Source organism: Mustela lutreola, chromosome 12, assembly GCF_030435805.1.
Source record: "Mustela lutreola isolate mMusLut2 chromosome 12, mMusLut2.pri, whole genome shotgun sequence".
In the NCBI taxonomy this organism is placed as follows: domain Eukaryota; kingdom Metazoa; phylum Chordata; class Mammalia; order Carnivora; family Mustelidae; genus Mustela; species Mustela lutreola.
Window position 1 is genome coordinate 61,529,640 of NC_081301.1, and position 17,293 is coordinate 61,546,932.

At 36.6% G+C, this 17,293-nt stretch overlaps 1 protein-coding gene across 11 annotated transcripts in view; it reads right to left on the minus strand.

The window, feature by feature from the left end:
* The window catches only part of KDM4C (lysine demethylase 4C), a 521,081-nt gene that overhangs the window by 220,558 nt on the left and 283,230 nt on the right, over nucleotides 1–17,293 (minus strand). For all 11 annotated transcript variants that reach the window (XM_059142108.1, XM_059142109.1, XM_059142111.1 and 8 more), the window contains 3 exons: nucleotides 15,063–15,301; nucleotides 12,690–12,991; nucleotides 9,112–9,220 (listed from right to left, as the gene is read on the minus strand). In XM_059142108.1, coding sequence (XP_058998091.1) covers nucleotides 9,112–9,220; nucleotides 12,690–12,991; nucleotides 15,063–15,301 — 650 coding nt within the window. The remainder of the gene's footprint in view (nucleotides 1–9,111; nucleotides 9,221–12,689; nucleotides 12,992–15,062; nucleotides 15,302–17,293) is intronic.

The window sequence follows — 17,293 nt, forward strand, 5'->3', positions numbered from 1 at the left end:
TTTAAAAGTGTGAATAAAGGAAAGGGGATTTGTAAGTTTTTGTAGTTAAAAAATATGCAATTTTTAATGTTAAAAAAATACCCTGCAGTCAAAATAAGATTAGGTAGCTCCTATGAACTGGGGAAAACAGTTTTCAAGCAGATATATGTCAGATTTATTCACTGCTCAGTACCGTATTTTCAAACAAATTATGCTTACTAGGTGCAAATAGATTTCTCAACAGGAAAACATCTGGGCCATGGTTGAAGGGCTGTTGCCAGGACTTACTGATGGAATCCAACAGATGGGAAAAGCCATCTACTCTACTACAGTATGATTGTCCCTTTACCAGTCACCACAAGCATTTTGCTGCTGGGGTATGTGCCAGTGCTGTGCTTTGGCTGGTCAAGCATTATTCTCTGCTATGAAGAGCAGAGCAGCATCTGTTATCTTTCAGGTACTTGAGCAAAATCTCAGTCCTGGGAGGCATTATATATGGTTTCAAATGTCCTGGAAGAAGTTGTTGGGGGAGGAGGCTGAGGGGAGAAGAACAAGGACATAAATGAACTACTCAAACAAACAAATTCAAAGTTGGGAACTTTATTGTTCCTATACAGACTACTTAATAATCTGTATACAAACTGAATTTAATGATTCTAGGAAGTGCTGAGTTTCAAAGGTTTGTAAAGCTGTGTTCAAAAGTACAAAATAGAAAAAAAATTATAGGACTTTAAGGTATGGTTTTACTAGGAAGTATTGACATTGAAGAAAAATTAAATTATATATTAAGAGAAAATGAAATCCCCTAAAATGTTAATATAATAATGGGTAACAGAGAATTCTGTTTTATTTCTAATACACTTCTTTTTAAAAAAAATTATTTCTTTATTTTAGAGAGAGAGAGAGAGGGAGAACATGGGGTGGGGGAGGAGGGGAGGGAGAGGGAGAGAAACTCAAGCAGACTCCCACTGAACACAGAGCTTGCCACATGAGATTATGACCTGAGCTGAAACCAAACAGTCACACACTTAACTAAATGAGCCACTCGGGCACCTGAGCTCTAAAGCACTTCTGAAACTAAATGGATAGACACATAGCCTTACTCTTTATATATAACATTACAATAACAGAGATGTCAAAAGCATTTCAAAAGAATGCATTCCAACTCGTTCAATATACTGTTTTAAATGACATACTTTTTGTTTTTTTTGTTTTTTTGTTTTTTTGAGGTTTTTTTTTGGCATCTGGTGGAGCAGTCAGTTGAGCATCCGACTCTTGGTTTCAGCTCAGTTCATGGTCTCAGGGTCATGGGATTGTGCCCTGTATCAGGTTCTGTACTTGGTGCAAGTCTGCTTGAGATTTCTGCCCTTTCCCCTCAATTCTTTCAAATAAATGAAAGAAAGAAGGAAGGAAGGAGGGAAGGAAGGAAGGAAGGAAAGAAGGAAGGAAAGAGAAAAAGAAAAGAAGTTAGGAAAGAAAAGAAAGGAAAGGGAAGAGAAGAGAAAGATTTCAAAGTATACTCCTTCAAAATTCCTATTACATAAAAATGTGCTGATAGTTATAGTACATCTGAGGAGAAGGGTTTCATGGACAATTTTGGCATTACCAATGTTACTTAACTAGTTAAAGAATGTTAGCTCATATTTCATATATGTACAAATTCTTACAATACACATGGACAGGAAAAGGGACTGCGTTCACTGTGTTCACTTCAGCTTCTTTTTTTTTTTTTTTAAAGATTTTCCATTTATTTATTTGACAGAGAGAAATCACAAGTAGGCAGAGAGGCAGGCAGAGAAAGAGAGGGAAGCAGGCTCCCTGCTGAGCAGAGAGCCCGATGCGGGACTCGATCCCAGAACCCTGAGATCATGACCTGAGCCAAAGGCAGCGGCTTAACCCACTGAGCCACCCAGGCGCCCCTTCAGCTGCTTTTATCAGGACAGGAACTGTTATCAGGGGTTCCTAAGGTGATAAGGTAAAAATAGAAACTTGAAACTAGACAGAATTTAAATCTCTGAGCTCAGTTTCCTCAATAGGAACAATGACAATAATACTATCTACCTTCAAGAACAGTAAATATAAATTACTAACAATGTATACAATAGCAAGAAATCAGTATGGTCAGTTCTCTCATTATTGTAGGAATAGGGAGAAGAAAACTCCGAAAGGAAAGCTGGCCTATTTTTGGAAAACTAGCTAGCAACATGGTAGCAAAAGGAGCTAATTATGAGCATCAAATCAAGGACAGGTGAAAGAGTGAGAATATGAAACTCACTGTGTGCTAGGCAATATGACAGATGCTGAAAATTGGAAATAAAAATAAATAGTTCTTTGCTTTCAAAGAGTTCAAAATTTCCCACGGGAGAAACCTCCAATTTCCAACTGTTTCATTAACAGCATTTATAAGACAAAGTCAAAAAGTGGCTGAACAAGATCTCTGAGCAAAGAACCACTAGCATGTTATAATCTATATTGTAAGGGCCTATTTAGCCAGAGTGGCCCCACCTTGGTTGAACAGCCATTTTGTTGTTTGCACACTTATTCTTGATCTTCATACGTAGTTTCAAAACCAAACAAAAGGTAGAAATAAAAATGCAGAAAACATGGTACAAAATATGGCTAAATCAATGGCCTATTGGGTTCAGACATCTTTGTCTCCAGGGAAAAGGGATTGTGTACAAGTGTAAGGAAATGTAGAGTAATAGATTAAGCTGTATGAAATTGCAGTTTCTGTGGAGAAAAAATCAAATATCAGCAATTTCATACATTTCAACCCAATACAGTAATTTATTTTTCCAAGAATGGAATGAACCACATAATTGTAGTATCAAAAGCTATCTCTCAGATATTTCTACCAGACTTTAAGAGTAATGATACATACATGAATTCAAAAGAATCAAAGTCTTGAGTATCACTTTACAAACTCAATGCTTTTAGCACACTCAGATGCTTAGTCATAAGACTTCATGCCAACCACTGTTTAGGAAAAAAAAAAAGAATATTTCCAGTACATATACATATATATATTATATTTATAGGCTTTATTAAGAGTTTTCTATGAAAACAAAAAAGTTCTAAGACTGATACTAAAAAGTACAGAAAGCAACCATGTAAGTTAAAAGCTAACATTTTTCCCTGTGATTCAATCAAACCCTTATGAAGCCACTAGCATAATAAGAGCAAGGTATTTTTGATTTTTATTCCCCATACTGCCATAAAAGTCAATGCCATTGGGGCTTTCTATAGAATTTACTGACAGAGAAATCAAGCTAAACTGAGAATGCCCGACAATTATTACACAGCTGAGTGCTAGATAAAATATCCATTAAATCTGAGTGCCAATAACATTTAATGTTTTATGTCCACATAATGCAGGAAAACACTGGCTGTGACCTATCAACAAGCATTCCAAGCCAATCTACATAGTAATCTGCTGAATTTGCTGTTTTATTGCTTAAACAGACAAAAATACAACTGTGCTTATCATGAAAGTATAATATTACCTCAAGCTAATAAGAATTGATAGAAAGAGAAGAGATCATTATGTAAAAATTAATAACATTTGGAGAATGACATGCAACATCCATAAGACAGCATTCTTTTTTTTAAATTGTAGGGAACTTTTTACAGAGGGGAAACACTGTCAATGGAGGGATGTTTCTATACTTCACTATTTTGCTTTTCTTTTTTTCTTTTTTTTAATTTTCAGCATAACAGTATTCCTTGCTTTGGCACCACACCCAGTGCTCCACGCAATCCGTGCCCTCTATAATACCCACCACCTGGTTCCCCCAACCTCCCAGCCCCCGCCCCTTCAAACCCCTCAGATTGTTTTTCAGAGTCCTTAGTCTTTCATGGTTCACCTCCCCTTCCAATTTCCCCCAACTCTCTTCTCCTAACACCCCTTGTCCTCCATGTTATTTGTTATGCTCCACAAATAAGTGAAACCATATGATAATTGACTCTCTCTGCTTGACTTATATCACTCAGCATAATCTCTTCCAGTCCCGTCCATGTTGCTACAAAAGTTGGGTATTCATCCTTTCTGATGGAAGCATAATACTCCATAGTGTATATGAACCACATCTTCCTTATCCATTCGTCCACTGAAGGGCATCTTGGTTCTTTCCACAGTTGGCCACCATGGCCATTGCTGCTATAAACATTGGGGTACAGATGGCCCTTCTTTTCACTACATCTGTATCTTTGGGGTAAATACCCAGGAGTGCAATTGCAGGGTCATAGGGAAGCTCTATTTTTAATTTCTTGAGGAATCTCCACACTGTTCTCCAAAGAGGCTGCACCAACTAGCATTCCCACCTGCAGTATAAGAAAGTTCCCCTTTCTCCACATCCTCTCCAACACATGTTGTTTCCTGTCTTGCTTTTCAATGAAAGGCTAACATGGGGCAAGAGACTACATTATACCCTCTCCTACTATCATTCAAGTTTGAATGAAACTTCAGGGTTTGAAAGAAACTTTGGGACAATTAATGAGATGAGGAATCATGATGAGCCTTAAAGAGATTACATGATTTTGTTCTCCAAGGCCACATAGCCATTAACAGCCAAGGAAAAACTAGAACAAGGTTTCTGGTTGCCACCATAAACAGTCATGTACTCATTACAATCTGGCAAAACAGACAAACAAATGGGTGGTTTCAATATTTAAAATAAAATTGTTATCTACTTTAATACTTAAATAATATTTGTAAAGTTTGAATAGATAAAAGACATCACTATTATATTTGGTCAGCATATCCACTTAATCCTTAAAATAAGAGAAATAAAATGAAGACCAGAACATCTACACAAATTCTGTTAGAAAGGAGCAAGTTACAGCATGCCATGGACTGACAGGCATAATTCTCCCCTAAAACAACCATCTACCAAAGTTAAAGTGAAACAACCAATTTTTAATCATGTCCTTTTGTTAGAAGGACAATTGCAAAGTATCCAGGAGCCAGCTTGTACACTAGGAGTACTTACAATGACTGAATGACCCAGGCTAAATTTCAGAAAATACTATAGAAAGTATCAGGCAATCCCAGAAGAAAACAAAAATCTCTCATAAAGTGAATCAAGGCTTTGGCTATGTCTACAACGTGGCAGCTTCATTTTAACTTTGAGGATGTCCTAGAATTTGGCACAGTGGTAAAGAAGATTCTGATACAGTCAGAATACAAAACTGGGTTAGCTGATATATATATATATATATTTCTCCAGCTAACTAAAACTGCATGTTTTCCTATACATTTATGCATACAGAGAATATTTCCTGGACAAGAACTTGCATTTTCCTTAACATGAAAGCATATATCATATTAAAGTATTTGACTAATGGCTGATTTCAAAGTTACTGATGACCAGCACTTTCCTGCTTTTGGATCCATGGATGATTTAAGCCGCAGTGGTTAACCTTGGACTAGGAAGGGAAGGCAAGATGAAAGGAGTGGGAGTAGGGAGACAGACAAATGATGAGCACAATATAAAGTGACAAGTGGCATTCTAAAGCTAAGTAAGTATGTATATAACAGGACAGCAGAGGTAGGAAAGGAGAAGTGGTGAGCAGAAAATGACTCAAGAAGGAAAGGGTAGCACATGTAAAACAATAATTGGGGGAAGTGCATGGAAGTAAAAAGCAGTAGATTACATTCAGAAGGAAAAAAAAGTTGTCTGAATGGATAAAAAGGAGGATTTGTGGAGGGTAGTTAAGAAGAATGAAGCTAGAGAGCAAAGCTGGTACTGGATCATGACGGCCTTAATGTCACTTATCCTGTATCAAAGCTGGAATATTAGGGGAAATATGTGAGAGCTTTTGAGCCCCCATCTTCACCAACGAAGGAAAAAGAAATACTGTGGCAGACTTCTGAGCCTGACAGCCCTAGTTGGTTCATCCCCTCACTCTCAGTACCTTCTGAGGCAAGAGTGTTGTTCTTGGAGCATGCCTGGTTCACCCATGCGACACACACACACTCTCCTTCCTACAGACACTCAACCACAAAGCATTGAAATTGGAGAACAGGAATATGCCATTATGTTGACATATCACAAGAAGAGGACAGGTACATATAAAGAATGCCTCAAAAATAAAATGATCCACCCAACCTTCTCTTTCAAGTTTATGTTTTAATACATTTGTATAATTATTTTAATGAACAGAAAAAATAAAGAATATTAATCCATGTTTCAGAATCACCTTGTACAGCTGCCCAGCTTAAGGAAAAATGTAACTGAAAAACATTTCAGTTAAAAGAAAACCAGAGGCAGCTTAGTCATTTCTTTTCAATTATAAATAATAAAATACTCAGTATACATTTAAGATTTTTTTCACTAAAAACAAAACAAAAAGAAGAATTAGATAAGAGTTTTTATAAAGATACTATATTCTAACATCATTCTTTTCTTATGTATACCACGTCTGCTCTACCACCAACAACCACTGTTTTGCTGGTTGAGCTGAGAGTCAGGAAATCCTTGCAGATTCTGTAATTACTGGATCTGCCACTAACTATAATGGTCTCTATAGTTCCAGGTCATTTGAATATCAAAGAGCCACTTCACTGTACTTTTGAGAAGAGCAACTTAGGGGTGACTCTTATCTCTTGGCTGCACACAAATTCCCAGAGATGCTGGATCAGTATTTTTTCTTTTTCCTAGTTTTCTGTTAAGGAGTCAAATTCCAACTTCAACAGAGAAATGCTCTTTCACCAGCAGAAGACTCAACTGTTGTTTAGAGACACAACTTCTCAGATGCTCTAATCTAGTTAATGCTCCTGACTGAAATATACCTACTTGTATATGAGGAATGCAAAAGGAGCCTAGTAGTTTGGGTAGAAAAATTCCCAAAAGAAGCTAGATTTGGAGTTGTGTGCTCTCAATGAGCACTAATCCCACTCTTCATCATTTTCTAATAATAATGATGTTCATTAACTTCCAACTGTATGACACAGAGGCAAAAGCAGAGGTAACAAGGGCCCCATGATATAAATACAGTTGACCCTTGAACAACTTGGGGGCCTAACCCCACGCAGTTGAAAATTCACATATAACTTTGAACTCCACCAAAACTTAACTACTAATAGCCCACTATTGACCAGAACTCTTACCAATAACATAAAGAGTCGATCAACATGTGTTTTGCATATTATATGCATTATATATGGTATTCTTACTATAAACTAGAAAAAGAAAAATTTTATTTTTAATATATTTTTAAAAGAATTTATTTATTTTTTTTGTCAGATAGAGAGCATAAGCAGGGGGAGCAGCAGGCAGAGGAAGAAGCATGTAGAGGGGAAGAAGCAGCTGAGCAAGGAGACTGATGCAGGACTCGACCACAGTACCCTGGAATCATGTCCTCGGTGGAAGGAAGATGCTTAACTGTCTGAGCCACCCAGGCTCCCCGAAAAGAAAATTTTATTAAGAAAATCACAGAGAAGAGAAAATACTTTTTACAGTACCATATTGTATTTATTTAAAAAATTCACTTATAAGTGGACCCACACAATTCAAACCTGTGTTGTTCAAGGGTCAAATATAATTTACTTCAGGATGCAGAACATTCCCCATTGTTAGTATGGAAAGTTGTAAAAATATTTAGTCATCACTAAAATTCTCTGATTTTTTTATTTTTGATTCTCCAAAATCCTCAGAGGACCTTTTTACTATATCCTTAACATATTAAAATACAGAGTGCATGACTGCAAAAGCTACAATTACCCTAGTGTTTCAGCAAGACATTTAGCCTTAAATCCTTGAGATGACTTTGTTAAACCAATTCACTTAAAAATTTTGTCAACCATACTGATTGAAATCAGAACTGTTCTCCATGGAGAAACTCTGGGCCAATTTATGATGGCCCACAACAAAATAAACTAACTGGGGGTAAAAAGGACACAGGAGAAAGTAGCTTTCCTTACATGTTACTATGATCCATTCCCTTCCAAAAAACTACACAATGATGGAGGAGCGTAATTAAAATTCAAAAGTAATGTACAGTAAGCAGTAATCACCTTATAATTGTCCTTTATTTTGACACTAAGGGGAAAATGGTTTGTTCTGGGTACAATAAAGAGGAGAAAGAAGAAATGAACATGATGACATATGGAAATAAACATGAATACATGAATATGTTTCACTACTTGTATTACTAGAGACAGAATTCCACCTTTGGCTGGTGTTCTGGAAATTGCTATAGTCATTATCCCATCCCTCCACTAATGATCTTTTTTCCTAACTAACCATGGGATATAAAAGAAGACAGTGAGTAAAGAAGAAAACAATCTGTTACAGATGTCTACTCTGATGACTGTATTCAAACCAAACAAGAGGCCTAATCCCAAGGTTCATATTACTCCATTGACAGCATCTTCACAGGCACAGGACCTTAACAGTTTGCACGAGTAAAGGACAATACTTTGAAGAATGGCTTTTTATAGAAAACCTGTTTAAATTGATCTTTTTAGAGAAGGGAAAAATAAGCTTCCCCCCGCCAATGCTATGAGACAGCTTACAAGGAAGAAACAGCTAGTCAGTGGTCTGATTTTTAATCGAAGGCAACAAAAATGCATTTTTGGAAAAAGAGAGAAAGAGAGATAAAAAGGGTAGCCAGGTAAAACAAAATATAAATATTACACCCTGGAATAGTAACTGATTTACTGAATTTACTGATTTACTGAATAGTAACTGATTTACTGAATTACTTACTGAATTCTTACTGAATTACTGAATAATTTTAAAGGACTCAAGTTAAAAATAAAGACAATGCTAAGAAATCTAGAGCATGTTAACTTCATGATTTGACACCTTTAGAGAAGTGATTCTCAACTTCCTCTAGAGTATCTTAAGGTGAATTTCAGAAAAGACCAATTTTATCCCATCATATGAAATGGGAAAACTTTGACTAGAAACATAGCTAGCTTATATGATGCAAGGATTTACCCTTAAAATCCAAATTCCTTTTGCCTGTTAACTATTTCTTATAACCTCCTTATGGTATGCATGTCTTTGCAACTCGGTCAAATTTCCTATCAAGCAATTTTTAGATAAGTTTATTATAAAAAACAGACAGAATGAATGTTGACTATCATTCAGTATACAGAGAATAAACACTGCAAAATCACAAGCTCACCTTCATCACTTGTTGCCTGCTGCTTCACCAGAGTCAGTGGGGATCTTGCTGGAGGCTTACTCAGTGGATGGCGCCAACTTTTAGCAGTTTTGGTTTCTCCCTCTATTCTCTGGTCACAGAACAAAAATGGAGAAGAAACACAGTTAAAGACTTGCTTTGAATAAAAAACCATGATTCACAATGATTTATGATACTTTAATTATAAAGAATTTTTATACTTATTTACCTCCTTGGGAATTAATCCTTAAAAAAAAAAATCTTAAACCTATAAGTCAATAAAAATAGGAATCCATTCTATTAGTTATTTTACCAAGAGATCAACTATCCTTCCACTGCATATTAAAACACTATCTGTGGCGCAGGTTAGGCTTATCAAACTTGCAACTAACATAGCAGTTAGAAGTTTTCAAAATTTCTACCAAACTCATCTAAATTTAGGACTACATATTCATAATTATATAGAACTGTGGCACTTGGTCACCTCTATGCTGGCCACATGTGAAAATCTGGCAGGTCATTTTGCTTTCTATGTTTAATCAGTGAGCCAAAGTAAGCCTGTAATACTTTCTCCCATTCAGAAATGAATCCCCACTTCTCTGAGGATCAACTAAGAAATTTAAAGGTTTTTTTTTTTTTTTTAATATAGTACATTACTGTCATCTTGAAAGCACTTAAATTTTATAAAGAATTTTTTGTCTTGTTCTCTCCAAACGCTATTTTCCTTTCCAAGGTATATGAGAAGGCCATCCACACCCTGACATCTTTGGATAGAATCTACTTACAAGTTTACTTGCCCAGGCACTCAAAAAACAAACAAACAAAACCCCCACTTTAAGGGGGTAGGTATTCAGAGAAAGTGTTTGAAACTAATGGGTTTGCATCAACAATGGACTAGGAAAGAAAAGAGTTTCAGAAATGTACCTGTAAATGGAAGAAGCAGTGGCTGGAAGTAGAGAAATTCCACTGGCTTCTGACACCAAAACAGGATTATGAGAAAATATGTGACAACATTTTAATCAAAGCTGGGAGTAAGGAAAGGATGTCAAAATAATACAAGGCACACCTGGGTGACTCAGTCAGTTAAGTGTCTTGTTCTTGACTGCAGGTCAGGTCATGATCTCAGGGTCATGGGTTCGAGCCCCATATCAGGCTCTGTACTGGGCATGGAACTTGCTTAAGATTCTCTCTCTCCCTCTCCCACTACCCCTCCAAAAAATAATATAGGATGGGACAGATTTGTGGTTTATACTAGCTAAAAATTAATATGAAATACTTATCAAGTCCTCACTTTGTGCCACATTGTTGTAAGAACTGAGCTACAGCAGGAAAAACTACACCAGGTCTCAGCTTTCAAGGAATGTGCATTATAGAGGAGGAAGGCACAGACAATAAACAACTAAATGTTCACTAGTTATGTTCACTAGGTACTATTAAGAAATATGCAATAGGGGCACCTAAATGACGCAGTCAGTTAAGCCTCCAACTCTGGGTTTCAGCTCAAGTCATGATCTCAGGGTTGTGAGACTGAGCCCTGCATTGGGCTCTGTGCTCAGCATGGAGTCTGCTTGAAATTCTCTTTCCCTCTCCCTCTGCCCCTCCCACTCATGCATGTGTACTCTCTGTTTCTCAAATAAATAAATAAATCAGGTTGTTTGGGAGGAAAAAAGGAAATACGCAAGAAATTTAAAAAGGACAGAACAAAGGAACAGAAAGAGATGGGAGGGAGCTATTTTACATGGGGTCATCAGAGAAGGCCTTTCTGACAAGGAGACATTTTAGTGGAATCTTGAGTGCCCTGAGGGAACTCTGTGGACTCAGAGGACCATCTAGAGAGCAGGAACAGCATGTAAGGTGTGAACATACTCAGTATATTCCAGGAAGAGTATGGAACCCAGTTATAGACAGATAGACAGATACTGTTCAAAAGTAACATATTTCTTGGAAAGACTGACTAAAGCTGACTGCTGCAAGCATATACACAGCATTACACTTAGTACTAAGAAACACTGGTCAAAACCATATAAGAACAAAATGGGTCTGTACTGCTTAGAATGGCTGCCTGACACTATGCTGTGAGAAAAGAATATCACACAGTTGATTCTGAGAAGGAGCAAATCAAGTCACTCAGGCCTTAACAGCAGTGTTTGCTTTCCAATGCAGGTCTTTGTTCAGTAAAATGATAAGGATAACAGTTAAAGGCACGGAAGGTAGAATCACCTCCATTGAAAACAAGGATATAGAAAAGTTACTTTCAGTTCCACTCTAAAGAATATGAGTAAACTTAATATAAACAGGCATTTGACTCATTCACCATTCCACAAAGAATCACAGTATCTACTCAGCTGCGTTTAATCCCTATGTGAAGTTAAGTTTTAAATTTTGCTTATTATTATGTGAATACTATTTTCAAATTTCCCTTAGCAACCATTTCAAATAAATTAGACCATATTTTTCTATTTCTCTTATGTTTTTCATAAATATTTAATAGTTCACTAGGATATACAATCATGCATAAGACTGTAAAAGTTATTGAGTCAAATTAGCAAATTATATTTTATGTTTTAAAACTACTATGAACTGACTATTCCAAGCTGATTTCCTTATCTAATCTCCCTTGTGGACTCAAAGATGTGAAAATGCCTGCAGTGACACAAAATGAGCAAGAGCAGTAAGAAGTGGGTCTGTTCGGTGGCTAGCTCAATTTATCACCTCCAACAATTGATGCTCTCCTTATTTATGCCCTGGAGATACTTCATCAAGTTGTATAGGTCAACACAGGGTAATGAATTCTGACAACCACTACACACAACTGGAGCTTGTCTGGTCCATTCATAATCTTAAGATTAAAGCAACAGTTTATACTGAAAGCATATACTATAAATGCATAAGAACATATGAGACATATTTATAGTTTCTCTATAAATGCAAAGAGTTAGAATGGGGTACCTGGCAATCAAGAGAAGTCGAGTTTTCTGAAAGGCAAAAGGCCTGTTTCTGGCAGTGGGTGGGGCCAGAAAGGTCAACCTGGTCCTAGAATCAGAGCCCAAGAGGAGACAAGGGAAAGCCATGACCAGCTGAGTTAAAATAGAGGTTGTGGGAAGCCCAGAGGTTTAACTGATGGCAGGAGGAGGTCAGAGTTCTGCAGGTGAACCTTTTCTGGTATGGTTAATATTACAGGTAACAGAACCATTCTGTAATAGATGTCGGTATCATTATGAAATCCTACTATAGTTTTCCAAGAAAGTACTATTGCGGGAAAATGGGGACAATAAATTTTTCTGTATTATTTCTTACAACTGCAATGAACCCATAATTATCTCAAAGTTCAATTTTAGAAAAAGTTAAAGAAAATTCAACTATAGCATGGAGCCAAAAATTTCATGCTCTCCGAATTTTCACCATGTGAACCAGAGTTCACAAAAGGCTTACCTCCCAGTCATCGAAGGAAATATGATTAAGACCTGTTAATGGGAAATGTTATTTCTACCCTAAAGCAAGATTTCAATGCACAGCATGTTTTCTCCAGAAAGTACTCTCACTATACAATAAATACAGTAAAAACAGACATTGCTACATACACCAGGAACTTTGAGGCCACTGGAGACGGCTAGGACTTCCCCAGGTTCGAGGCCATTCCTGTGGCTCTCCACATCACTCTCTTCTCCCTCTGTCAACACACTGTTACTCTCTGCCATTGAAGAACACGACTCAGGTGACTTTGGCCATGAAAGCTTGGGTGAGTCTGATTCCTTAGATGTCAGATTGCCACTAGATATAGAATCATCAGCTTCACTGGGATTTGAAGGTAGAATTACACCATAGGCTTGGTCATCCTTAGTTTTTATTTCCTCTGTTACAGATGTGCTTAAGCAACTGTTTCCTGAGGAGTCAAACAAAAGACTGTTAGTAAATCTTACACTGCATTACTACTCAACAATAATTCTCAACTAAATTTTTGTTTTTCAACTTCTCCTCTAAACTCTCACAGACATGAATGGGAACAGTTACCATAGCATCAGGAAGCCTTCATATTTATTAGTTTGGCAAAAGAATATACTTACTGACAAAATTAGAGCTTAAAAAAAGGTTACACTTTGACTAATGTCAAAAGCCAATGCAATAATAATTACCCAAAGCAATAGCAATTTGAAATCTTTCTAAAAATAGGAATTATATTCCAGTACATGATGCTAAGAGCTGCTACTAATAAAACATTCCAGCTCAGAGGATCTATGGAAAAAACACATGTAAGGCTGTGTTAGATCCAAATAAAAAGTATGTCATACACTAAACCTGTATTGCATGCTGATGGAAAATAAAAGGAAAGGTTATCATGAGCTCATCTCTTCCACTGCCATCTCTATTTACTCTTCTCTCTCCCTTACAAACATTCATAGGCATCATTTCACCATCATATATTGGCTTTGATGCTAAACTCACCCAAGTTTTGTACCTAAGTGTTCTGCAAGGTCTCAAACCCTGGACGTCAAAATACAAGGAATCATGTATCAATAGAACTAATAAAACTGGGTGCCATTGGCCTCAACCACCCAGTAATCTATCAAGTAGCTAAATAAATCCAATGTAATTAAAAACTATGGTAAGGGACTATTAAAAAAAATCCAGGGTTGCCTGAGTCAGTTAAGCGTCTGCCTTCAGCTCAGGCAGTGATCCTGGGGTCCTGAGATGGAGGCCACAGCGAGCTCCCTGCTATGTACAGTTTAACTGTGTTCTTTGCATTGCTTGCTATTCCTTTCTCTACCTTCCCCATTCTTGCAATTTTCTATCCATTCATCACAAATTAATTCAGATATCACCTAGTCCATGAAACCTTGCCCAGGACAGCCTCTGGACTGTTTGGAGTTTTTTCCTTGGTATATCAGTAATACCCTGGAACATCTCTATTATGGTACTTACCACACTGGATTGTAACTGTATGTTTGCCTAGCTCTCCAATAAAGTATGAAGTCACTAAAAGAAAGTCTATTATTTAAACTCTATTTAAACACAGATATCTCAAGAGCAAACAGTAATGAAAGTGAAGACATAGGAGAGAATCAAATTAGGACTATGAAAAGGACTTTTTCTTTTACTCTAAGTGGAATAAGAGTAAGAAGAAGGTAGGGACAAGACCTCACCTACATCTTTTAAAAGGATCACTCTGCCATATGGAGAAGTGACTAGCATGAGTGAGTAGGGTAGACCCTGAAAAAACAGAAAAGAAGCAATTTCTGCCAACAGTTCAGTCAAGAGATAAAAGTACCTTGAACAAGGAGGAACCAAGGGTAGATGGCCAGATTTGGGGGAGTCCCACAGTTGAAAGACAAACTGGATGAGCAGTATGAGAAATTACCAATAAGCTCAATTAGTAAAAGGACAAAAACTCTGACAAATATTAAAGAGGTAAAACATTACAGCAATTTCAGAGACATATACTATAAAAAGGAAGAAAGCAAACTAGTTGAGACTTACAGGGTATGCCTTTAGTACAGAGAAACAGCAAGGGAACTATACATACCATTTCACAAAACTGAATGATTATTATTATTCTTTTTTAAAACCTTTATCTTTATTTTCTTCTTAAAATTAAGTTGAAAGCTAAGAATCTGCAAAGCATTATCTACAATTGGTTTTTACTGTTCCATGTGAATTTAACAGAAGCTTTCCAAAAATGTATTGTATACTATAAATTGAGTTGTACCCCTCCCCCAAAAGTTTTCATTTTAGAATATTTTTTTTTTAATTAAACCAAATAGGCACTGCTGGCTGTCTCCTAATTCCATCACACATAATTGATGCTCCTGACTTTTACAACATTCACTTGGCCTCCTTACTGTTACTTCATAGCTTTAGATGCCTTTCTGGTAAAGCTATGTGAAAAGGTAAGATACATGTCATAGAACACAGAGTGAAGACATCAGCTTACATGTGAAACATAGTCAGTTTCTCACCTGGGAGTTTGACATTATCTGATGAATTCTGATCTAGCTGCTTTCTGCTAGGAGAAGCCTCTTCTTCTGAAGGTAGTTCTGTGTTCCCCATCTTCACTGCTTTTTCTGGTTTTCCATTGACCTTGAGACCTTCTGGGTCTGGGTCAGGGGTAAGGCCCTCTGCCCCATCAACTGCCGGTGACACTTCTTCATTTCCCTCATTCTTAAGCCTCTTAGAGTGAGAACCACTGCACTGGAAACTATTAACAAGAGAAGCTGTGGTCAGAGCAGGACATTTGCAATTATAAATGTTATTTTCACTTACCGAAAGTAGTGAAAAAACTGATAGCTTTCTAATTATTATGCAAAAATAATCTTCACAATTAATAAATTAAATCTGAAATTGAAATCTCAGCAGTTTTAATAACAATTTGCTAAAAATTAATTTTTTTTTCTAGTTAGACAACGATTTTATTGCTTGAGTACATAGTCAAATTTACGCGACCAGTGCAGAGGCTGTGGATGACTCGTATTTCCAATTGTGGGGGAGGACTCGTTTGGTCTTATAGTATCGAGCCAACCGGTGAATATGGCTCTCTATCAGAATCAGTTGGAATTTAGCATCCTTGTCCTTTCTGTTCCTCTCAAGATGCTTTCGAACAGCAACAGCTTTCTTAATCAAATGGTAGAGATCCTCAGGAAGATCAGGAGCGAGTCCTTTGGACTTAAGAATTCTCAAGATTTTATTGCCTGTCACAAAACGTACTTGTGCCACACCATGGGAGTCTCTCAGAATCACACCGACCTGCGAGGGAGTCAGGCCCTTCTTGGCCAGTAACTGATTATTAAAGTAACTGATTATTAAATATTATTGAGGAATATTGCTAAAATTTTATAACAGTATTAAAAGAAGTCTGAAAATAAAAAAGTGAAAAATTATGACATGGGGATAATAAAGTCATAAATGTTTTTTAGGTAATAAAGAAAGGAAAAGGAAAAGAGATTTCTATAAGCTGTTGTTAAAGTCTATGTATATTACTTACATTCTAAGTTTCATTTAATTTTGAGTATGCATGAAAATCATCAAAATTAAATGCCAAATCATTATTAGCTAAAGGAATTAGAAGAGGAGACAGGCTAACTAATTGTATTTAACATCTTATATCTACTTCTTGTTTTCAGAGTAAACACTATTTTAATTCTTTTCTTAGTATTTTTCAGGAGGTCACTTGATGGCTTTGTCATAGATGCCTTCTGTATAACACACAACATTTCCAACACTTTCATTTAAGAATTACAAATCAAATCTAAGCAACGTGTATTTCCATGTCCAAACACACACACACACACACACACACACACACACACACAAAGCCTGTTCACTACAGGAAGTCAGGGAAGGTAGGTTTCTGAGGTGAAGGTGGTAGCCAAGGATAACCTATGTAAATTAGCTTTGGCTGCTATTGGCAGTACTACTATCATCATCACCATTATTGCATTGGCCAGGTGGGAAATCTTCACATTATAAATAGCATAGCACATGTAAAATAAGATGGCTGATTTCTCTTCGAGATTTCAATGAATCATTCACTTCATTACATTTCCTAGATAGGGTATTACTTAAGGGAGATCAGCAAATGCCATGATCAAGTCACAAGCCTGGGCATAATCAACGAGCCCCTTAATATGAGGCCATCTAACTGAATGAGCAAAGTCCATTGATTATTTTAACCTACTAAAAGGCATTTCAAGTCTGTTCAATGTCATAGATCTATGTTCTCTGTCAACACTAAAGGGTCACTGTTTTTAGTAAATAGGAGAACAGATCATGCACCTAAATAAAGTATTGTATTTTCTGTCCATTAAAGAACAATTCTCAAGATGTTCTATTGGTATTTCTTCTGGACTCAGATTGTCTAATGCCTCCTCACCTTTTTGGCATTGACTCTCTAATCAGTATTTCCCTAACTTTTTTTAAATACAACCAACCCGTTATAAGTTACACATTTTAGATAGTGATACAACACACTCATACACATATGTTGACACATCAGGAATTAATACTCGCCCTTACCACAGAAAAGAAATGCAATACTTTTTACTCTATTTTGCATCCTAATTTTAAAATGTTGTAACTAGCCTACTGAATTTATTTGAAAACTAACAGTTTGAAAATCACTGCTGTAAACTATAGGGTAAAATAAGAACACCTGAGTTTTAGTTCTGTTACTAATTCCACGCCTCAGGTATTT